Here is a 22579-nt window from a genome sequence, read left to right as displayed (position 1 = left end):
AAGAGTAAACTACCTACCTAATGTATTATCAAAATGTACATGCTGAAGTCAACAATACAGACAACATAGCTGCTGCGGTTGTAAACAATGCAATACAAAGAAGCTTGTTCAACGAAACGTAAGCTCTAAGATAGCCAAGTCAACGGAGTCAGGTACAGAATTACAACATTGCTTAGAATCTCGGGCATAAGACATAACCATTAGTAGGACTACTAGAGAAAGCTTCTCAAGCTTCTCACCAGCTTAGAGTACCACATTACACATAATTAACCCGTCCGCCAGCCTCGCATCTTAATTATGTGCCGGAGAACTGTCCTTTCCCTCCCCTTCCCCTATCTCATTTAACACTGTTCATACACGTATAACCTTCGCCTGAGGCTCGCCACCCAATAGCTCCAAGACGCGGAAACTATGCACATGCCGCAATCAACGCCAATTCAGAACATATCTCGGTCATCATCAGCATTTCCCGATTCTTCGTCATCGTCGGCGCCCCTCACCTGCCGTAATCTGCCGACGATCGCGTCCGTTCGTCCTATAATCATGTCCGTTTCGTCGTTCAAATCCTCGTCGTCAGGTTCATCGGTGCAATTCCACCGGCGACGGAGCCGCTCGAGCGCCCGTCTAGCACGACGGATGACTTCCTCTACGGCCGCCGGGTCCACGTCTTCAAATCGCTCCAGGCCAGCTACGAAATCCTAGTCCGTGCCCAAATTCTTTGAATTTGACTTTTCTTTCTTCGCCTCCTCCGTCTCCTCTTTCTCCGTATCTACCTCGGTAGATTCCGTCGCCAGTGCAGGTTCCTCGGCAGTGCTCGGCTCGGCTTGCTGCTCGGCTTGCTGCTCTTCTTCTGCTGGCGCATCTTCCTGCTTTTCTATGCTCGGGACAGGTGCTTCGTTCTCCTCAACCACCTGCCCATTTTCAAGTAGGGATACTTCTTTGCTGCTCTCAGCCTCCACTGCCTCGCTTTCCGTAGATATCTCTGGTTCTGCCGGCACATCCTCTTGTACTTCTATCCTGATACCTTGAGAATGCACGTCACCCTGTTGCTCCCGGGGCTCGGACAGTTGAGGCACTCCAAGTTCCTGGACGCCAGAAGAATTTTCTAGCAATTCACCTTCAACAATGACAGGTACTTCGACTCCGGACTCTTCCTCTTCTGCTATCTCGGGGCCTGAGATGTGCATGTTCTTAAGTTTGTTTGCAACGTCCTGCTCGTCTTCTCGTTCTTCAATAACAGTCGTCACGGAACTACCGGTTGACGGCCTGCTCGAATGTCTAGCCGTATTACTTCTACGAGCGTGTAGACCATGTCGATCATCTTCATGTTCGGTGCTCTCGTGCTGCTGCTGCTGCTGCTGCTGTTGTTGTTGTTGCTGCTGCGGCGGCGGCGGTGGTGGCGGCTGCAGCGGCTTCACAATAGCGGTTACTACGGGCTTCTTATCCTCCTTCTCAGCCGGTTCCAAGCCCTCTGCTTCTGGTGGGAGCTTGTAGTTCTCGGCAGGAAGAAGGTCATACATGTCACAGACCATCTTGAAGAATGCATACAAGCCCGTCTGAGCTTCGACTGACCAGAACACTCCTCTATGTTGGAACCACGCATGTGCGAATATTCTGTGGAGTCGACGGAACACATTGATAAGATTCTTTAGCACTGAGCTCTTGTCATGCCCTTCTGATAGCACCACAAATCTGCTTGGAAAGATCTTGGGGTTGGTGACTACGTTCGCAGCCCAGTCGAGGGTATGGCAGCAGTAGTCGATGGCACAGCAGCTCTTTGGTTGGTCATGGACGGCACATAGAAATTGCCATTCGGAGGCTCGCATCTCGGGGCATGTTATAGATGAACATGGCGGCGTATCAAAGAGGAAGCCTACTATCAGACTATTACATTGGGCGATGAGGAAACGGCAAAGCTCGTAGAGCCATAGCGTCCTATCGATGCCTGGCGGCGGCGTAGCTAGTTGCAAAGCAGTCGCTCGAGTGATAGGTGTCGTATTAGAGGCGGTATGGTGGTAGTGAAGTGCTGCGAGATGTTCTTGAAGTTGAAAGGCTGAGTCGAGCTACAACGTGTCGTGTTAGTACATACTGTCGCGAAAACGGGTAGAATAAAGCAACGCACCTCGCCAAGTGGAATAAGAGGCGGCCCGGCAGCCATGTCCTCAGACTTGGTGCCCGGATGTATGCGCCGTTTCGCATTTGCTTCGGTGATAGTCTGCTCCATCTGTTGTGCTTGACGGCTTGCAGTGCTACCCAGTCCTGGAGATTTAGGTCCGATCTGAATCTCGGCGGGAGGTGGTGGACTGGGCAGTCGAGGCGAGCCCTGCGCCAGAGACATGATAAAAGTACCTATGTGGATATTTGAGGCTAATGCCCCAGGTGCGGATTGTTTATTGGGTAAACAGTTGGTGTCCTTGCTTCGTTGTTCTGTCGCTAAGTGAACTGTTGTTGTGTGATTTGAGAAGCGCAGAGACGCCAAGCCTTTTGATCCAGAAAGCAGCTAAGATACAGGTACCGAAGTATTTAATAAGTACCTAAGTACCTACATGTACTGCATCGTTATATAATTAAACCGCATCAAAGCATACAATATCCGCTCTATTGCAGTCATGCATTTAAGCATAAACATGTTTTTGTCTGAGTCACTTGGAACCAGATGTCATTGGGAGGGCGCGAGACAACAAAACATATACTTTACGTACTATTCTCTTAGGAACTTCTGCTTTATTTTATCAAATCCTAACCAAATACCCAAGTCAATATCTATCCCATATTTAAGAACATATCATGAACTTTGACGAAGATATACCCCCGGAACTTGTCGAGATTGAGACAGGCCTGCAAGAGGAGAAACATGTCAAGGTGCCCATCACCATCGTCACCGGTAAATTGATGTTACACATTATTGATATACCATTGCTAACATTCTCTGGAGGATACCTTGGAGCTGGAAAAACAACTTTGCTCAACTACATATTAACTGCCCGGCATGGCAAGAGAATTGCCGTCATCATGAACGAGTTCGGTGATTGTTCGTAACAGGAGCCTGCACCCTGCAAAGCCAATTTCTAAGCTAACCTTATCCTAGCACTCGATATTGAGAAGTCATTGACGGTCAACAAGGGCGGCGAGCAAGTTCAAGAATGGCTCGACGTCGGCAACGGCTGCATCTGTTGCTCGGTGAAGTACCGTTCAACCACGTTGGTCAATGAGGTAGTATTCTAATCTTGGCACAGGGACTCCGGAGTTAATGCTATTGAGTCACTTATGGAGAAGAAAGGTGCCTTTGATTACATTCTTTTGGAAACTACTGGACTAGCCGATCCTGGTAACTTAGCCCCCTTATTCTGGGTCGACGACGGTTTAGGGAGCACCATCTACCTGGATGGGATCGTCACACTGGTCGATGCGAAGAACATTCTTCGAAGCCTAGACGACCCATCAGGGAAAGTCGAAGGCCATGATGGTCATGGGCCCCTCATGACAACCGCCCATGTTCAAATTTCCCATGCAGATGTTATCGTTATTAACAAGTCAGATCTGGTTGAGCCTGCGGTGCTTAAGAATGTTAAAGAGCGAATACAAGCGATTAATGGCCTTGCAAAGATTCATATAACGAACCAAAGCGTTGTGCCTCAACTAGAAGGCTTCTTACTAGACCTACATGCATATGACCAAGTTGAGGCTTTGGATACTGCAGGAAAGGGACACAGCCATCTTGACCCTGTTCGTTGAATGCCTTTTCTCAGCTAGGAATTAAGCTAATAACCCCATAGACTATTTCCACGGTTTCTATCAATGTGCCGCCTTTAGCCCCTGGACAACTTGAACTAGTTGATAGCTGGATCAGGTCGCTCTTATGGGAAGGCCAAGTACCAGGAGAACCGACTAACTCCACTGAACCCATCGAAATTCATCGCCTAAAATCCCGCTTAGTTTTTAAAGACGGCAACGTGAAAATGGTGCAGGGTGTCAGGGAGGTGTTTGAGATTTTCGATGGAGAACAAGCGCCCAATGAAGACGGCGTAGTTCCGCAAGCTGGGAAGCTTGTCCTTATTGGAAGGGGCGTGCAGGGGATCAACTTTGAGACAAGCCTGCTAAACGCAATCCAAGATATAGAGAGCTAGAATATCATCATCAAACATCGTGGCGGCATTGAGCCTCGCAGCGTTGGTTTGTAAGATAAATCAAGCATCTAGTCAAACATGAGCTGCTACATGTTGTCCTGATAATACATACTAATTTGTTGCTGTTAGGTGGCATTTAGATAAAGTAGTTTTTTGATTATTACCCTAAGCAGGTTTTGTAAAAATGTTTAAAATTAGTCATTAAATATTTTTATAATTAATAAAACATTATGTATTTGTTTTTATGGTTGAGCTGCATAAGGGTAACCGCCATTAGTCCCTTGTTTCGTCCGTAGGATTTATACTTACGAATATCTATTATGGACACAGTTATGATGATTTAACAAGTTCAAGAAGACGGGCAACAATTCTCATAAATATATGCACTAGGTTAAAAGTTTATATTCTGCTAATTTAGCAAGTACGTTTCTCGGAATAAACTAGCTATACCATTATGCTATCCTAAAGGCTACCTATGTAGGTATTCAAGCAACGACTACATGAAAGAGTGCTATGGTTTATTAATAACTAGTTGTTGATGGTAAAGATGGGTTCTAAATTCCGTCTCTGAGGGTAGACAATACACTAGATTACCTAAATAAAATGGATTGAACATCTTATAAAAGCGCTGCCTCTTTCTATTAACTAGGTGTCCAGGTAACCATGTACCTTAGGATGTAGGAAGGATATGGACATGTGCCCTTACATACATGTATGTCATATGTACAAGTGAAAGGGCACATGCACAAGCACTTGACGTAGTTGCGTAGCTGTCGGGAAGTAGCAGTGCGGGGACTTTCAGTTATTGCATGGTCCATTGGTGGAAAGAAAGAGAAAGTCGCGGCTCCTGAGGCTGGCTGAGGCTGCACAGGCTGGGGGGGCAAGGCGCACCGGTCTAATGCTGAGGCAACTGCACGCTTATCCACAAAGTGTGTAGATAAGGCAATATAGACAGACTAACTATGTTAGGATTAGCCTGTGCTTAGGACAAGCCAACCCCAGTAAAACTTCCCATCCTGCGATCGCAAAGCTTCGTGAATCCACATTGCCATTTCGCAAATAGAACATCATTAAGGATAGCTATCCCCCCCCCACGAAAACCCCACCGATCACGACGAGTTAAACCTTCCAAATTCAAAGTTTATAGGGAGTTCATACCAGGACATCTCTAGTGTGGCATCGTAGTCATGAATCGAACAGGTAGTGCCGACCCTCTCTCCCTCTGCCTCGCGTGCCCCGCCTGTTTGCTTTGAATCGTGATGTCGACCACATTGTTGTCGCGCTCCGTTACCCACTATCCGATCTTCTTCGACCAACTTTATATTTCCCGCTTCGAGACGTATAATATATAAAATAGGCCATTGGAGGCCCCAGGGTAGCTGTAGAGCCCAGGAGGATCATTTTTGTCACGTCCTTCTGGCCTCAGCCTTCTCGAAACATCAGCCTCGTCTAGGGGAGCAAGGAGACCACAAGCAACTATTGCGTACTAGATCTATAACAAATAGATATACCTCTCGTCATGAATTAACGAACACTTTGTTTCACTCATCGTGCCCCATGAAAATACTTCATACATACACTTGGCTAATACTGAACGTCCTCAGGAGCCGTGCCACAAACCCTTCGAGGGATACCGACTGGATTCGGAGGCCAACAACAACCCCAACAACCAGGTAGAACAGTGTCTAATAGGATACCGAACGGAAAATTAGGTATGATCGCGGGATCAAGGTGCCAGTAATTACTAGATCCGAAGCTGATGTTCTGTCGCATAAAAGCGAATAACGGAGCCGGATGGGCATTTGGTGGTGTTCCTATGGGGGGTGCAGGTCTACAAACATCGTCGAGGCAACTAGGAGGAAACCTCAGTTTTGCTCAAAGTTTAAGCGGTTCGCAGCCGGCAACGCCTCTCGACCTCTCGTAGGTATTTTCCATTCTGTGTTAGCTCTACTGTCACCACTACCGTCACTACTACCGTCACCACTACTGTCACCGCCACCGTGCACTTGTTTTTACGCAACAGCCAAATTTCGTCGTATAAACACAAACGTTCGTTTTACTCACTCACTATCCACATCCCTCGTCCCCGTCCATTGCTTCATCTAGTCTGGGTAGCTAGGCGGCATGGTGTCTTTGTCGCCAGGTCCTAAGGCGAGAAAGCCAAGACTCATACTTAAGACCCATACGCCACGTCCTACTACCCCGTCGCCCCTGGTAGTCCCAGATGTCGGTTTATCATATGCTACTGTTGCTGGACGGACAGATCAAGACAACTTGCCCAAAGCTAGCCCTTCTCCAGACCGTACAGACCGTACCAATCGGTAAACAAACATGATTTTTTCCTTGTCACGTTAAACCTGAGCACGCGTCAACACCAAATTCTTTTAGGTTGTAAAATTATATTTTGCTCTTGGAAGCTAATTTTTCTAGCAGCGAATTTCCGTCACTTTCCAACAATTCTCAATTACAAAGCGCAGGTGCAAGCTCTTTATGGTCAACAGGAGCATCAAGAGGTATGAGCGGTACAATACAGAGGAACCAGCAACCCACTCCACTCTCCTCTCAACACGCACAGCAGGACGATTTCTTTTCGCCTTCAAGGATGAGCTCCAGCCAAGGTCAATATCGTTTCGGGAACCAGAATAGCGTAGCCCAGTCATCGCAGCCTCAACCTAACAGTATCGACGAGTTTCCACCTCTGAATAATAACAGCATCAGAAACACCAACGGAGATATTGGTCAAGAACGCGGATCAAATCTAATGTCGACCCTCGGATTTGGTACTCAAGGTAGCGCCGCCCCTGGTTCCCTCCAGGGTCCTAGATCAGGAAATGGCCTGCTTAACGCGCTGTCTGCTAACAACCGAACAACCGATGTTCGTTCGCCAGATGGATCGACTGTCACAGGTATGCGGATTCCACAAGTTTCTTTTCTTTTTCTTTTGTCGCCACATTACAGTACGTTAATAGGTCTACAGGCTCTTCGCGACCGCAAGACATTAGAGGTACTGGAACCGGCGGTAACGACGAGGCTCGCCAAAAGCCCCCTGGATTCCAGGACAACTTGGTTTCTCAGCCATCTACGCAGGACCCGGCAGCCCTGAATCCGCTTGGTGCCATCGGTGCCATCGGTAGTAGCGACGCATCCTCGAACAAGAACGGCGACCAGAAGGATGATCAATCCCCGTCGGTACATGACCCTTTGGCAGGCATGGCACCTATTGATAAGTGGGGGATTAAAGGTCTTCGCACCCTTATGAACAACTATCCCGACTACAATGCAGCTGTTACAGGCTTGGATCCGACAACACTAGGCATAGATTTTACGTCGCCTCAGTAGGTTTCCCATCGCTCTTGTTTTTAGGTTTCTTTACTAATGTAATCACAGGCTGCTATCGACGCAAATCTACTCACTCTTCAATGATACCATTCCCCGACCAGCAATTCCCGACTTTCGGTTGCCAGAGTGCTATAACGTGAATAACGTACAGCCTCTAGAAAACAAGATCAGCAACTTCAACGAGGAAACTTTGATGTGGATCTTTTACAGTTGTCCTGGAGATGTCAAGCAGCATCTTGCTGCTCACGAACTGTAGGATGCCGCTCCACCATGTTGGCGACCTTGTGATACTGACACTTCGTAGCTACAACCGCGCCTGGCGATGGCACAAGAAGCTGAAGATTTGGCTGACTAAAGACGAACTAATGCAGCCCCGAATCCTCAGCACCCAGCACGAAGAGGGCTACTACATCATTTGGAGCACAACAGACTGGCGTAAAGAGCGTGTAAGTGACTGCATAATGTTTACTTTGACCCCCGAAATGCACCTATTGACACGATCTACAGCGTACTCTCACGCTGCATTATGCAGATTTAGAGGCCAGCAATGCTGCTTTGCCATAAAGGAAAGATCCTCGAGGGAAGATGGTTGTCTGTGATATTGAGCAGTATGCAAGGCGCAACGAGCCTACAAACAGGGTGGCGTTGGTTTTCACGGAATGCACAACCTAGGGGGCCACGGTTGATTGCGGGCAACATATGGCTTTCATGCTTGGTAGCCACGGGCGTAGTAAATGCCCGAGTCGGCAGACAGGCGTTGATTCATCAATATAGGATTTTCAAATCCATTGCACTGATCTTCTCTATGTGAATGATAATTTGTGAAAATGTCAAATGTAGCTAAGTTATAGTAAGTACCTAAATATGGTGACTAGTTTGATTGTAGGTAGGTAATTGGAAATTATACGCAAGTATTCCTCGCGATCTGACCGACATTCTCGAAGAACGTATATATCGTCGGGAGTTGACGTAACGATATCTGGGAGAGCTATGTCGATTATAAACGAATCCCATTGTGGATACGACTTGAATTCCAGGATCGCATTGTAGGCGGTCAGTGGCCCGGTATTAAGCATCAGTTTAGAGCATATGGTAAACATTGCTTCTTGAGTGCCGTACGTGGGTGTTACTAAGGTGGATGTAGAGAGCCGTAGTCGATTTGTCGACTTGCAAGAGAGGATGGAGTAGGAAGCGGCGCAGCACCGAGTGCGATGAGTAAGGATAAGAGCCAAGGCATCGCTGTTGGTATCCAGAATTTGACTCAGTTTTACTCATAATGACGAGAGATGGGGTTTTAGTGGGAATCGACGTGCTTATGGCTTACTTGGGAAGCGTTATAGCTGGCTCAGGTCAACCATGCTCAGAACGGCGGCCACATCTACATGGGTGTACTTCTCCACGTTTTCCGTTTCCCTATAGGCTATACTGAGCCAGGTCTGAGCATTCCAGGTAAGACTATATCCATAATCGTGCCTATTGTGTTTATCCCCATGTTTAACCTATGAACCTAGTTTCCGCGGCTTAGGCATTTTATAAGCCTTTGTTCTTCGACTTGTAATTAGTGCAATTAACATATAGTTACTTCACTTATCTGTTTCGGTATTAGTGGTTGACTGCGTAGAGCCTCATCTTCAGCTCTTAGCCCCAATGATAATAGTGCTAGATTCAGTGTTATTCCAGGACAATTTTCACAGCTAACTACCGCCTAACGAATGTTGATCTTTACTACGTGTATGATGTTAAATTGCGGAGTTGGGCCTAAACGGTTTCGATAATGAGCCACTCGCTGCAATGAGTCAACAAGAACGGATCCATCGTTATGCAGCTTCGCCCTGTAACCATGATACCAGGATAACAAACGGCTATTAAATTGTGTAAGTGTTTAATCGAAATAATGTATTTAATCGAACAGGTGGACTTGTTCTCGATTGACGGGAAACTTCCATCCCTTGTTATCTACCTTATAAGCTATTATTGAGCGCTTTCAAGTTTAAGGAACCGACTGCAATACAAAAACACCTACCTAACAGAGCGTCCCCAAAGCCTCAATGCCTGATGCTACTGAATTAAACGAAGATGACCTCGTCGAGTTGTCTCTCTTACGCGACTTCGAGGTAGATGAGCTTATTAGAGATGGATTCCTAAGCGAGAACGAGCAAATGACGGGGCCCCTAGACAAGGAGCTTGTCTTGAAGTACGGCGAGCTGAATTTGTACATCACCCCCGAGCCCCTATATCCAGCTGCATCCGTTACTTGGAAGCTTGAGAGCTACGAATTATCGCGAGAATCGATAATCGAACTTCGCACACAACTGAAACGGATTGTAGAGGGTGCCGCAGCTACTAATAACATCTCAAGATGGAACAGTCGGGGGGAGAGTGCATACGGGGCTTTCGAGCCAACCATGGCAGTTTATGAGCTTGCCAATGCGACAAGGACATATTTGAAATCATGGCGCGAGAGGTTTGCGAATAAACCAAAAGGCCGTATTAGGTCAAATCTTCTCCCATTTCAGGAGAAGCCAGCGGCTCCGATAATGACATCCAGCGAGACAGCATACTATTTCCTACGGCAAACGCCCCAAGAAATCTGTTCCAAGATTCCCTCCTGTTACAGAGTTCTCCACGTGGAGGAAGTTATAAGGTCTGACCTAGCCGGTAGATTCTATAAGAAGCAAATGGAAATAAGGGAAAGGCTGTCCAAATACTCTATAGTAACACTTCACGGTTGCGTACCTGCAAGCTTACATCATACCAAACGAAAAGAGGTGTATATAGATCATCTCGTAAAACCTACGATGACCTTCCATGGGACTCAAAGACAACTCGTGCCGTCTATAATACGCTACGGATTTCTCAAGCCTGGCCAGAAGAACCCGGGTACGAGCAAGGCGCATGGGATTCGCTGTGGCTCGAGGTACGGCAGGGGAATTTACAGCTCTCCGAACGCAGACTTTTCTCTGAGCTACACGGGCAGCTCATGCCAGGCCACCAAGCCTAATGAGTATTTTGGGATCAAGCTTCTCGTATGCGCGACGATTATGGGCCGCTCAGCCGATGTTCATAGTGATGACGATTGGAGGGATCAAAGCGAGGCCTACCCCGGGGCCGACTCACACGTCGCTAATCGCGGACTCGAGTACATCGTCTTCGATAGTGCACAGATCATTCCAATATATGTGATACATATCGACTGGGGCCACGACAATTACGAGCACTTTGAGGAGCTCCCTAGTAACCCAGAGCGCTTCGTTCCAACAAATCAGACAAGGCACCCGAAGCTTTTACAAGGCGTCCGCTGGCCGGGTGACATACAGCGCGAGAAAGATGCTGTTTTCGCCCGAGCAGCGAAGTGGTTCCCGTACGGCTACGGGCCGTCGACTGGATCCAAGTTTGTGGTGGAAGAGGTTGGCGAGGCCGACGAGGATGAGGAGGAATATGGAGACTACCAGGCACTCCGAGGTGAGGAGATCAAGGATAAGACGAACCTGAATTTCTGGAGTTGGGTCAAGGTTGGCGAGGAGATAGATGTTGTTGAAGAAGGTGGGCATGCGGATGAGTATACAAAGGATCGCCGCTGGTATAGTTCTAAAACATCGGAGATGCCGAACTGGGACATGATCCCTTTACCTGAGGGGGAAGAAGAATATGTCGATATTGAAAAAGATGATGATTTAGGTATAGGCCGGCTGATGGTTTGACTTGTGCTGTCTCGTCATATTACTTACTGATAGGTATTATTATTTAATTGGTATATAATATTTTGATTATATGATATTTTGATAGACTGAAAGATTAGTAAGTAATGAATTTAAATTCCTAAGAATAGAAAGCTCATTGGAAGCAGCTCATTAATAAGTACGGATCCGTTAGAAGCATTGAAAAGTTCCCCGCGGTGTAACCCACTAATGCACGAATGGTCCAAGCTCCTATGTTTACACCCACTTCGCTTGTGGCCAATGATCTGCCGGCAATCGATACCGCCGCCCACAATCCCTACCTTCACTTGGACGTATCTGCGAATTCCTTCTTTTTTTACCTTGTTAATTCTATCTATTAGCTATCGTCAACCGACACCAATCGCGCCCCGATTCGCGCTCCTTATTCTCCAACGACATCATTTTTGTCTCCGTCTTCATACAATGCTTAATTGAACCTTGCTTGTTTTAATTGTTTCTTGTTACGTCTTGCTGGCAACCCGTACGCGACCTAATCTATAATAGACGCGTTTCTCGACACATTCGCGATGGTCGGGCCACGAGCGGCGCGTCTGCCGGTCGGCTCCGCGCCATGGATCTCAGAAGAGAGATCATCAGCTCTGCAGATTGCTCAGTCGGAGGTTGAGGAATTCTCTTTCTCCGCTAGGAACGACTTCGACTGGTTGAATGAGCATATGGCCGAGATATTTAGCGAAAATCAAATGTACGTAGACACTTAGGTTCTCATGGGAGGCCCTTGAAGCTAACTATTACGATAGCAACGTTGCCGAAATATTTAAAACCCCAGGAAAACTACGAGGCAAGACTCCTCGAACGGCCCGGAAAATAAATGCGGGAGAAGCTCGTGTCGTGAGTCTCGTTGGGCCGACCTTTGTAATATCAACACTAACGCTTTTCAGCCCCTCTCTAACATCTTTTCCGCTACGCCTAAAGGGGCTCTGAATCCTTTTATCATACCTAATAAGAATCGAAGTAACACGCCTAAGATTGAAATTCCTGCAGACCCCCAACCATCCCCTCTTAAGGCAGTTGCGCCAGAGAGTCCCTTGAAACATACGGCTTCTCCGAAACACACGTCCTCGGCCCAGCCGTTTTCTGTTGTGGATTCTGGATATCATGGTAGCCAGTCCCAGGACATAATGGATGTTGATCACGATGTAGTGGATGATGAAGTAACACAACCCTTTAGTCCACAGGTGGACACGCAGGGCGACGATTTAGCTTTTGATACCTCTCCCAACCACCGTGAGCATGATAGTCCAGCTCCTCACTCACCAAACCCTACAGTTGATACGAACGTGGGTGACCTTGACACACAGTATTTCACTGCCCACGTTCCAGTAGGGACGTCATCTGATAAAGTAGATGCTCCCCAGGAGAGCACTACGCCAGCAGGTTCGCCTTTACGGTCGCCTACCTCGCCAGAAACCTCGCCCGCAGAGCATTCAGCTGTTGTTGGTATATTCGGCGCTGAAGTTGAAGACGATGTCTTGGAAGCAGATGCAATGGAAACCGTACCTGAGGAGGAGCCGTCGAGATCATCTTCTGATAGCTCAAGTCCTATTCGACCTATTGTTCGGAAAAGTAGTCTCAATTTTGCTTCCTTACCTGCAAGAGAGCCTATCACGCATAAAAGCATAGGCAACCGGGTATCAAGGACCAGCCACTTGGAGCAGAATCGAACGAGTTACTACAACCGACATACTGGAGGAAAGAGTCTGGGACACACAAGACATGATCTTACGGATGATGAGAATGATGATATGGACATTGACGAGGACCCCTCTACCCAAGAGCCTCAACCGCAATCGGTGTTAGATAATACGATCACGCATAACAAGACTTATACGCAACGCCTTCAGGACCAAATCAGCAAATTGGGCCAGGCGCAAACACAGAATTCCAGGACTTCCAAGTCAATTGCGGATCCTTCTGTCGCTCAGCCAACAACAGTCGCAGTTCCTGCCCCTCCGTCTTCGTCTCAGGAAAAGCCGCTGCCTTCGCCCCAAAAGACTAAAACTCCAGGCGCTTTTCCGGACGAAGACGACGAAGATGACTGGATTGGGCCTCTTGGTTCGCCTGAGAATGCGTCCGACTTTCGTAGTCCTCGGCCTGGACTGGCCAAAAGCTATACTGCCGACGTAATGGAGGGTGTGTCTGGTAAAGATACCGTGAGCGGTAGCGATTTTGCAGTGCCGAAGACTTGTCAGGACCAACCCAAGTCTCCCGAGCGCCCTCCGGTTGAGGAACGGGCAACTAATACTTTTGGCCATCATAAGTCCGCATCCGTGCCGTTGTTGCCGCTTCAAGAAGCTTCGAGGGCTGATGGAGATGGCCTTGCAAAGACTGCCTCTGCGTCTAATCCACCCCTTGCCACTGTCCATGAAACGGATAGGCCTACTACACCTACGAAGTCACCATCGCGAGGTTTCAAAGATAGTCCCTTAAAACAGGTCAAGAACAAGCTGTCGTCGATTCTCAAAGGTTCTAAGGGCTTGCTAGCTAGTAGCGCTGCTATTAGTGCCGAGGGGAAAACCTCGCTTTTGTCACCTTCTAGCACTAGATTGGGCCTCCATATATTTCCGTCTACTGATACACTTGCTTCTCCTAAAGGAAAGGATGTGCAGCCCCTCTACCCGGATCTATCTCGTCTTGCCGTGGATACCCAGACTCTCGAAAGAGTAGGTAGTCCGACACGACCAGAGGCTCGAAGAACGAGGGCTTCAATAGAGCGGGAAAAGGCCGAGGAGAAGCGTAAAGAAAAGGAGGCGAAAGAAGCTCGACGGATGGCCGAGCAAATGGAAAAGCTCGAGAAAGCCCGCGAGAAGGAGCGTGAGAAAGCTCACGTATTCAGCCAAGAGCAAGAAAGAGTTACCGCGATGGAGAAACAGGTTGCTGCCCAGAAGGAGCAGGAGAAGAAAATAGTCATGCAGACTCCAGGCAATACATCGAAATCGATCCGACCTAGTCCGCGAAAGACCAAGACGCAACCTGCTACCGAAGAGAAACCAGCGGCTAGTAGTTCTTCCGACGAAAAGCAGGTAGATGATGTTGACATGGTTGATGCACCCAACCCAATGCCGCCGCCGTCGGCTCCTCGATCTATTGCACCTCCTTCGGCTACCAAGGGTCGAGAGATTAAACGGCCTATCAGGCCTGGAAAAGAACCAGTAGCCAAGCCGAAACAAGCACCCACCGTAATTCGCGTAAATATGGGTTCGCAACATTCTCAATATCACCCATCCAACAGTTCTCTATCATCAAGCCTTCAAGAGACACTTTCCCAATCTCAAGGCAAAAATAAATCTAACCAGCTTCCACTACACAAGCAGTCGTTGCAGAGTCTTAAGAGCTCAACGTCGTCTTCGGGCCGGCCAAAAGCACTTGATGCGGCGGCCAGAAGGAAAGAGCAGGAAGAACGCGAGGCGCAACGCAAACGTGACGCAAAGGCTGAATTAGAGCGCAAGAGAGCTGCCATGCAGGAAGAAGAGAAGCGTCAAGAACAACAAAGAAGGACGGAAACTGAGCGGCAGAAGGAGGAAGAGCGAAAGCAGACTGCGGAGGCCAAGAAGAATGCGCAGAGACAAGCAATGCTCGAAAGGGCGAAGCAGACTAGAGCTCCCCCGCCGGCGGCTAGAAGCCAGCCAAACGGCCCCCCGGATTACAGCCGTGCCGAAGCTTCTATTCCTCGTCCGCCCTCCCGCTTAGCTTCGAATCTGCAGCGTTCCCAAGAGGATATTGGGCGTCCAGTCAACGCGGTCTTGTCGAATGCATCCAAGGCACCTACAAAACGACCATTGCAACAGGATTATAAAGACGACAACACCCGTCAAGCTCCTGCTCGTACCACTACGGGCTACCAGTCAAAAGAGTCGAAGCGAATGCGCATGACTGACGAGTTTGATGACGATGTTGAGACCGAGAAGCAGCCGAGCTTGAAAGGGGCGCCTGTGCGCCCATCAGGTGGCTATAAAAAGGTAATTTCTTATTTAACAAGATATATGGATAGGAGGCTAATGCTTATTAGGATATGCCGACTAAGTCGATGTTTACATCTGGATATACAAATGTGCCGTTAAATAACAGGGATCTATTCAAGACTACTGTTACGAACCAGCACAACAGCCAAGTTAAGACTGCACACCCGTTAGACATGGCTCAGGTGTCCAAGGCTCCTATCCCCTTTGCGCCCAATCCAAACGCGGCTGGATCATCTTTCAAGACACCTGCGCGACCTCAGGGAGTCATGACCGCCAAGTCCACCGCCAAGTCTGCGACGAGATCTTCTCCGCGATTCCAGAATGGCGAGTTGATTGACTTGCCAGAGATTAATACGGACGATGAAGACGATGAAGATGATGACGGTGGAAAGGATATGGTTGCATCTTGGGCCGACTCACCAAACCTCCGGCAGGCACTTGTGGAACAGGAGTCCAAAGATCCTTTCCAAGTTTTCGGAGCGCCAGGGCCCTTGAATATGGAGGAAGTGTTCGCCAAGAGCAAGGATCGATTCCATAAGTTCCGCGCTCGAACTTCGAGCGCCAACTGGAGCGGCTCTGATAGGCTAACAGAGGAAGATATCCGAAAGGATCTTGCGGCACGGGACAAGATAAGACGGGATGGTGGATGGAGCTATGAAATGAGCCGAGATATGGTATAGAAATTAAGAAGGCCGGCTACTACTGGGCCCCACGGGGGGGTTAAAGGGACCAGTTTCAGCGGGAATTATTGCATCAAAAAGGGGTTGTTGGTCTACCTTGATCATGATATTCTATGGCTTGGCTGAGGGTTTTGGCGTTTACGGTATTAGGGAAAGGTCATTAAGGCTCATGGACATATGAGAACTTAAAACGCAGATAGGGTTGGCTTGGCCTGATCTCAACGTAGGGAAATATAACTAAGCCTCGAATGAAGATGGCCTTTGATACTTCATAATATTTCGATGGTAACTTAACAACTGTAACATGTGTGTCTTCTCTTAGGGGGGGACGTGGTTTAATGCGCCAATGACGACATGTGTTTCATTGGGGGCGATCTATGGGGGGCGAGATGGTAATGACGGAGTTTTATGAAAGACATGCAGCAAGGAACCGGTCCTTCGGGAAGCTACCTACCTACCTCCTAAGGTACCTAACCTAGACAACTAACCTAGGTTAGGTAGATAGGGTCTTGACGAAGAGGCGCTAGGATCTGGGTAACATTGCCTACCAGTACTGCTACTTTAGGTAATCAGATTCGAGCCCTACATATATAGCATCAAGCCGACACTGTCGAGTCCAAACGCATAGCTGTATGTTGTACAAGATTCGTATAACAAACAAATGTTTTCCCCTATTTGTACGGAGAATATAAAAAGGTAGTTTATGCACGTCTACAAAAGTTGACGTCATTTTCAAGTTGCTTAACTAGTTTTCTTTAGGCATTTGTGTTTTAAAACGCCACTTACAATACAGTACATATAGGAGGTATTTTATGTAGTAAAAACTGGATTTTTACTATTGAATACATTCATTATATGTATATTACCTAGTATATAGAAACGCTACATACCAGCCAACTAGAAGCATCCTAGACGGATTCGATACCTAGGTACCAGATGCTCACCTGCACTATGTAGATGACATGCATTAGGTTATGCTACATCACACGGACCATTTCATATCGACAAGGGCTTTACCATACACGAGATTTTCAGCATCGTCAGCTTGCATAATATTTAAGTCGGTTGATCTACCCTCTTGACCCCTTACCGAAGGTATGATCAGACGAATCTCTCTAAAAATATAAAAATACAAACAACACCGAAATCTTGAGAACTATTAGTGAAATTAGGAGGTAACTTTAGATATTTCGTTTCCTTCGGTTTATTTCCAATCTCAATAATCTCTCTATTCTCCACCCGCCAAGTCCCACTAAACCCCACTATCCCACCTTCCTGCAGACGGGACTACCTAATGTACAATACATATCTAGGTACCTGGCTAGGTATCGTTCAGGGCACCGTTGTTGCCTTTGATCACCTTAAACCTTAATAATCCACCATCCATCCACCATCCATCATCCACCCCACCCCGTCACCTAGTTACCCAGTCAGCCCGTTACAACAGCAGAACGGTTAGGTGGTGTATTGGTACACGCGAACACAACTGTAATAATCTACAACTTCTATTTACTTTATTCACCTTGTCAAAGCCGCGTATTTGCCAGCTTATTTTCTCCAAGAATTATTTGGAAATTTCTATCGGTTGAGACTTCAGCATATTCCGTAAGCTCCAGCCTTTTCCCCCGCTGGTGCCTGTCACTCATATCGCGATAAAAACAAATCGGGCTGCGCTCCTTGGTTACCTACGCTTTCATACTCCAAAATTTCCATTCCTGGTATTGTCACCGAAAACAAATTACCGAATCAGCTCCCTTAACTCAACTACTCACATACTTGCCATTCAACTGCTCCTCCATTCTCACAAGCCAACAGCCCTTCGCTTTGGAATGATAAAGCAGAATATTTTTATTACCCTATCGCATGTCGCATATCACTTCTACTCGCTCTAGACTTTTTTCCTAGAGCTGTCATAATGCCGAAGTGGGACAAAACCCGCGATTATTACGCGGACTTGGAACTGTCCGCAAGTGCTTCTACCGAAGAGGTCAAAAAGCAATTCAAGAAACTGGGTAAGTTTCGTCCGAGCCCCCTCACAGTATCTTTACTATCCGCCCTTAGCTAACTCCTACATGTCTAGCGCTCAAATACCACCCAGACCGCAATCCAGGACGAGAAGCTGAAGTGAATCCGAAGTTCCAAACTATCCAGTCTGCCCACGAAATACTAAGCGATGAGACCTTGAGAAGGCAATATGACGATGCTCGCAGGACGTATTCCATACGTAACCCTAGAGGATCTGGTGTTCGGGGTAATCCATGGCAAGATATTGCCAAGCAGTATCCGCCGCCGCCGACGCGACATACGTCGCAGAGGTCTCCTACTAGACCTTATTCGGGAGCCCAGCGTTATACAGGCTTCACTACGAATATGCCTCGAGCGCCTAAAGCTACCCCTCGAGACGACCCCCAATCTCGCAAGAGTTATGCTGACGCCTGGGAAAATATGAGGCCAAACGCCTCCCGAAGAGCGCCTCCCCAAACTCCTGGTCGAGCACCAACATCAGCAGCACGTAATACAAACCCGTCAGACTCGGAATCCGTACCGCCTAGAACTGCATATCAGCAACAGAAGGCCCAGGCATCGTTTGGCAGCAGGCGGACAGGTTTTATACCGCGCTCCCCTGGACAAGCGGACGAGCCTCCCGTCACGAGCAAGAACTACTTTACGACTCGGACACATCCAACCACGTTCACCGAAGTACCATCCGATACGACACCAGCTGATTCTCGCACGTCCACTACAGCAGACCCACTTGCTCAATTTACAGAGAAAGTTTGGGACGAGCGGCAGAGCATGCCTTACCATTCCCCTGGCGGGGAGAAGACAAGTTTATTTGACGACGTGCCAGGAATAGGACGAACTACGAGCACACGATCACCCCGCAAAGCAGACGTGCCTGGAGCATTCCCCCAATCACGTGCCCGAAGTTCTAGCACGCCGCGGAGTTCTAGTAACGACGGGGAGTCTGAGGATTCAAGAAAGGTTGGCAAAGGCACCAAGCCATCAACTGATCAACAGGTCCCTAGCGGCAATAGTACCTTCCATTCGCGATTTAACGATAGGTATAAGCATTCGGCCGAGGCGAACGGTGTCTATCCACCACCCCGACCAGGAACCGCCGAATCCCCACCGACAACGAATGCTAGTAAACGTATGTTGCCGACTTAGATTCATGGTGTCATTTCTAGTTTTGAGACTAATTCCGTATTTGTAGCAGGTCCCAGCTCTACCCAGGCTACCAACGGTCCTTCAGTGTATGCACCACCATTTCTCAGTCCTTCCAGCTCATCCAATCCCCAACACCACTATATCAGACAGACAAACGACCACATAAGTGATCATTTATCTCATTCTATTAATGCGAGCCGTTATTATCCCGCCCCCCAGGTTCACAACCCTTCGAGTGGAGGGATTAAGCTTGAGCAGAATCCTTGCCTACTCCCTGTTGAGGAGAAGCAGAGAATCGCGGTTAACAGTCTTATCAATAACCGATCGAATTATAGTCGAAAATCCGGTACCTTTTCATCGGAAGTCAATGATGAAGTCGAACATTGCACATCTCCTACCAAGAAGACTAGACTCAATACTGACCAAAAATACTCTTCTAGCTTCACTTTCCCGGCCGGAAGCAACGTACACAGCCAGGGTGCTGGACTCACCAGAAATAGCGCCGACAGCATCAATACTAGGTTTGTTGATGATGAGCTGCCCGAGGATTGGAAGTTTAGTGCCGGTACAGCCTCGGCAAGTGATCCCCAGACGCCAACCAGGGTACCACCTCATTCGCGCAGCCGTGTAGGTCGGCGACCAGTCCCGAAATCCAGACATACGGAGACGGATAGCGTTCCATCGACGCAGAGTGGTGGTGTAGGAAATGGAGCAGGACTTGGGTTTACACCTTGGGACTGGGGTGAAAAAATAGAACCCCGACATTTCGAGCCACAGCCACCACGTAGTACCTCTAGCTCTCCATCTCGCCGCGCGAACCCGAAGAAATCCAAACCTGTTAAGATGACGGCGGGCACGGCTGGATTGGTAGATGAGGAGGAGAGTGAGGGATGGCAAGAAGTTCACCAATCTTCTGGATCTGCGCCAGCTAACGTGGATACCGCAAGCGCTATGGATATTGACTCGCCCCCGTCGGAGAAGGCCAACGACACCCCTAAGGTGTCTCAGATGAATGGTGCACGCAAAATACCCGTCGAGCCTCACAGAGAAGAGTGGAGAGCAGGTAACGTCAATGATGTACGTGCCAAGTCCACGAGTCCGACGCGAGATGGAAATACTGCAAAGGGAAATTTCGCCCAAACTTCTGCTCCTGATACAGCTTCCATTCCCGCGGCGCACCCCTTTGTCGCCCAGCATGGGTCGGAAGATACCGATGAGTTCCGCACTACATTCTCAGACTTCAAGAGGGTAGAACCATTTATCGATCCAGCTCCCAGGGGCCTTGGAGATTTTGGGGATCTGAAGACTACATTGCCCTTTCAGAGTAAGCCTTCGGATCAGATCCCTCTTGACAAGGAACCTGCGCCCAGGCCTACAACACTCGAATTCCCAGCTCCGCCAGTTGCTCCACGGCTTCCCCAGGCTGTACTTACGGCGGGTATTCGCCCTAATCAGGTACAATTCAGTAAATATGCACAAGACTTCTATCAGTATATGGACAAGTGGGAAGGCTTCAATGCTAGAATCATGGCTCATTTCACTACTCGCCAGGAAAATTTCAAGATCCGTCGTCAACAGCGAGGAGTAGCGTGGCTTGATACATCTTTGGGGGGTAGCGATGCTGCACGCGACTACCTGGCAGAGCTTGAGCAAGATCAGCTAGTCCGTCAACAGTGGCTCAGCGCCCATGCAGATCATCAGGCCAAGATCCGCGAATTCATGATGTTCAGGGACCAGGTAAAATAGTACGGCCGGTCTTACGAACAGCAGTATGTTAATTTTGGCGATCCTGATGTATCCCGCACAAATGCCGCGCCATTTCGTCCCACCTTCTTATATTTTGGTAAGACATCTCCTTACTGACGGTCCATTGGAGTATGCAAAAATACAAGGCATCGGCAAGTCGGTCTATTGGTAGAAGCGCTACATACGACATCTTAGGTGTTATAGACGCGTAGGAATCGACTATGTTATCGTCTATTTAGCTAGGGCCAATATCGTTTGTCGCCAGTACGATCATTGGCGTATTGGTGTTTGTTTCTACGGGTTTGGCTACCTGTAGGATGGGTTTGGAGAAGTGGGAAATACTAGAGTCACGGAATGGTATGTCAAGTCTCTACCAACTGATGGAGTAAGAAGAAACGAACGGCAAAGAGAGGTAGAGAACCCGGTAGCTTCAGAATAAAGCTGTAGGCGTGTATCTCCCCATAGTACAGCCCGGGAAGATAATTCACGCCGACTTAGGGTGTGTAAGTGAAGGTCAATAGCCCTCACCTGGGCGTTGGCGGGATGGGAATTTTGCTTTTGCTATGAGTTTGAGGGTCAGCAATAGGTAGTCTCGGTCTCGGTCTCGGTCTAGGTCTCAGTGTGGCGTTGAGCGGCTCCAGGGGATATAGGCGTGCTTGGAATGGCAGGGTGATGATACCGACAGGATACCGATACTACGATATACAGATAATTGCGGGCTCTAATGCTATACTCGACACGAGCGTAGCGATGGATAATACGGATAGGTGCTCTCTTCATTCAACATGGTGTGCGCGCGTTGATATCAAGTGGTGATCCCGCAGCTGTTTACTGTATTACGTGCGTATATAGAGTTTTATGGAGTTTTATGGAGTTTTATGAAATAACATTCGGCTTTCGATTTACTAACCACAATAGGTATACTCATCTCATATAATCCGGGCCGACTTTAACGCCTAAATTAACACCAGAGGATTACGGGTAGTTATTTATTATGTATAGTTATTTATTATGTATAGTTATTTATTATGTATAGTTATTTATTATGTATAGTTATTTATTATGTATAGTTATTTATTACATAACTAACCTAAGCCTTTGCTAACATACACTATTGTTATAACATCTCTTTGTAACGTCGACCCAATCTCAACTAAGCGATAACCTATGATATTTATGTCATTAAAATTATTCAAAATGGAAATGATAGCAGCTGATTGTATATAGACCAGATATGGAACATTCAACCATGTCAACACAGATAGGATAGGAAACACTTACTCCGAGCCACCTCGTATTTCCGACCATGTGCGTATCTCCGACGACGTGTTGGACAAGCTTCAGACAATCTATCCCGTGTGCGGAATAAGGGGCTTTCCCCCCTTGGCCAATTAAACCCCGATTAAAGGCTCTTATATTAGTTATAGGCGAATACGATTGGCTACGATGACTACCTGGCTCCGAATCCGCGGGTTTTATTGGCTTGTCGCCTTATGTCCGCTGCAGGGGACGGACTTGTGAAAGCCTTCCAACACCTCTGCCGGATGAGAAGCCGGATGACTCTGCGTCGGATCTGCAACAAGCTGAGCGGATGCGCTGCAGACCTGGTTGGGTTAGGTAGGTAGCTAGCCCTATGAGACGATGGTGAGGTGGCTAGGTTGGCTGTATCGCCGCGGTGCGTGAGACCGAGTGATACGGGATGGCTTGGGTACCTAACCTACTTAATCTTAGGCATATATATATATGTTACGACTAACTTACCTTCTCGCAACTTATCGAACGTTCTCATCGCATGAAAGAGAAGATATTTAATAATA

The 22579-nt window shown here is 47.8% G+C and overlaps 7 protein-coding genes across 7 annotated transcripts; 5 read left to right on the top strand and 2 right to left on the bottom strand.

Moving 5' to 3' along the window:
• Positions 1-35: 35 nt before the first annotated feature.
• On the bottom strand, positions 36-2462 carry F4813DRAFT_357002 (Mob1/phocein). The gene is made up of 2 exons (XM_049243059.1): positions 2123-2462; positions 36-2063 (listed from the first exon to the last, which is right to left on the bottom strand). The coding sequence occupies exons 1-2, from the start codon at positions 2336-2338 to the stop codon at positions 699-701; spliced, it is 1581 nt and encodes a 526-aa protein (XP_049100472.1). The 5' UTR covers positions 2339-2462; the 3' UTR covers positions 36-698.
• A 164-nt stretch (positions 2463-2626) lies between these two features.
• Positions 2627-4359, top strand: F4813DRAFT_357001 (cobW-domain-containing protein). The gene is made up of 5 exons (XM_049243058.1): positions 2627-2884; positions 2936-3031; positions 3089-3185; positions 3237-3726; positions 3777-4359. The coding sequence occupies exons 1-5, from the start codon at positions 2788-2790 to the stop codon at positions 4125-4127; spliced, it is 1131 nt and encodes a 376-aa protein (XP_049100471.1). The 5' UTR covers positions 2627-2787; the 3' UTR covers positions 4128-4359.
• An 808-nt stretch (positions 4360-5167) lies between these two features.
• F4813DRAFT_356996 (uncharacterized protein) lies at positions 5168-8254 on the top strand. The gene is made up of 8 exons (XM_049243057.1): positions 5168-5327; positions 5732-5839; positions 5906-6047; positions 6561-7033; positions 7105-7462; positions 7515-7718; positions 7771-7912; positions 7974-8254. Exons 1-8 carry the CDS (start codon positions 5315-5317, stop codon positions 8028-8030), a joined length of 1497 nt encoding a protein of 498 aa, XP_049100470.1. The 5' UTR covers positions 5168-5314; the 3' UTR covers positions 8031-8254.
• A 33-nt stretch (positions 8255-8287) lies between these two features.
• On the bottom strand, positions 8288-9031 carry F4813DRAFT_356994 (uncharacterized protein). Its single transcript, XM_049243056.1, has 2 exons — positions 8978-9031; positions 8288-8915 (listed from the first exon to the last, which is right to left on the bottom strand). The coding sequence occupies exon 2, from the start codon at positions 8564-8566 to the stop codon at positions 8312-8314; it is 255 nt and encodes an 84-aa protein (XP_049100469.1). The 5' UTR covers positions 8567-8915; positions 8978-9031; the 3' UTR covers positions 8288-8311.
• Positions 9032-9361: 330 nt separating this feature from the next.
• On the top strand, positions 9362-11196 carry F4813DRAFT_356993 (uncharacterized protein). The gene has a single exon (XM_049243055.1). It carries the CDS (start codon positions 9515-9517, stop codon positions 11165-11167), a length of 1653 nt encoding a protein of 550 aa, XP_049100468.1. The 5' UTR covers positions 9362-9514; the 3' UTR covers positions 11168-11196.
• A 325-nt stretch (positions 11197-11521) lies between these two features.
• Positions 11522-16013, top strand: F4813DRAFT_51058 (uncharacterized protein). Its single transcript, XM_049248583.1, has 4 exons — positions 11522-11888; positions 11944-12034; positions 12085-15162; positions 15213-16013. Exons 1-4 carry the CDS (start codon positions 11713-11715, stop codon positions 15843-15845), a joined length of 3978 nt encoding a protein of 1325 aa, XP_049100467.1. The 5' UTR covers positions 11522-11712; the 3' UTR covers positions 15846-16013.
• Positions 16014-17760: 1747 nt separating this feature from the next.
• On the top strand, positions 17761-20934 carry F4813DRAFT_380394 (uncharacterized protein; the record flags this gene model as incomplete). The annotated part of the gene is made up of 6 exons (XM_049245560.1): positions 17761-17857; positions 17926-18999; positions 19063-19350; positions 19381-19643; positions 19683-20753; positions 20893-20934. The coding sequence occupies 6 exons, from the start codon at positions 17761-17763 to the stop codon at positions 20932-20934; spliced, it is 2835 nt and encodes a 944-aa protein (XP_049100466.1).
• Positions 20935-22579: the final 1645 nt, after the last annotated feature.

Source organism: Daldinia decipiens (assembly GCF_022478715.1).
Source record: "Daldinia decipiens strain CBS 113046 unplaced genomic scaffold F4813scaffold_13, whole genome shotgun sequence".
Lineage (NCBI taxonomy): Eukaryota > Fungi > Ascomycota > Sordariomycetes > Xylariales > Hypoxylaceae > Daldinia > Daldinia decipiens.
The sequence above is the reverse complement of the archived record's forward strand: the minus strand, read 5'-3'. Positions and strand labels throughout refer to the sequence as shown.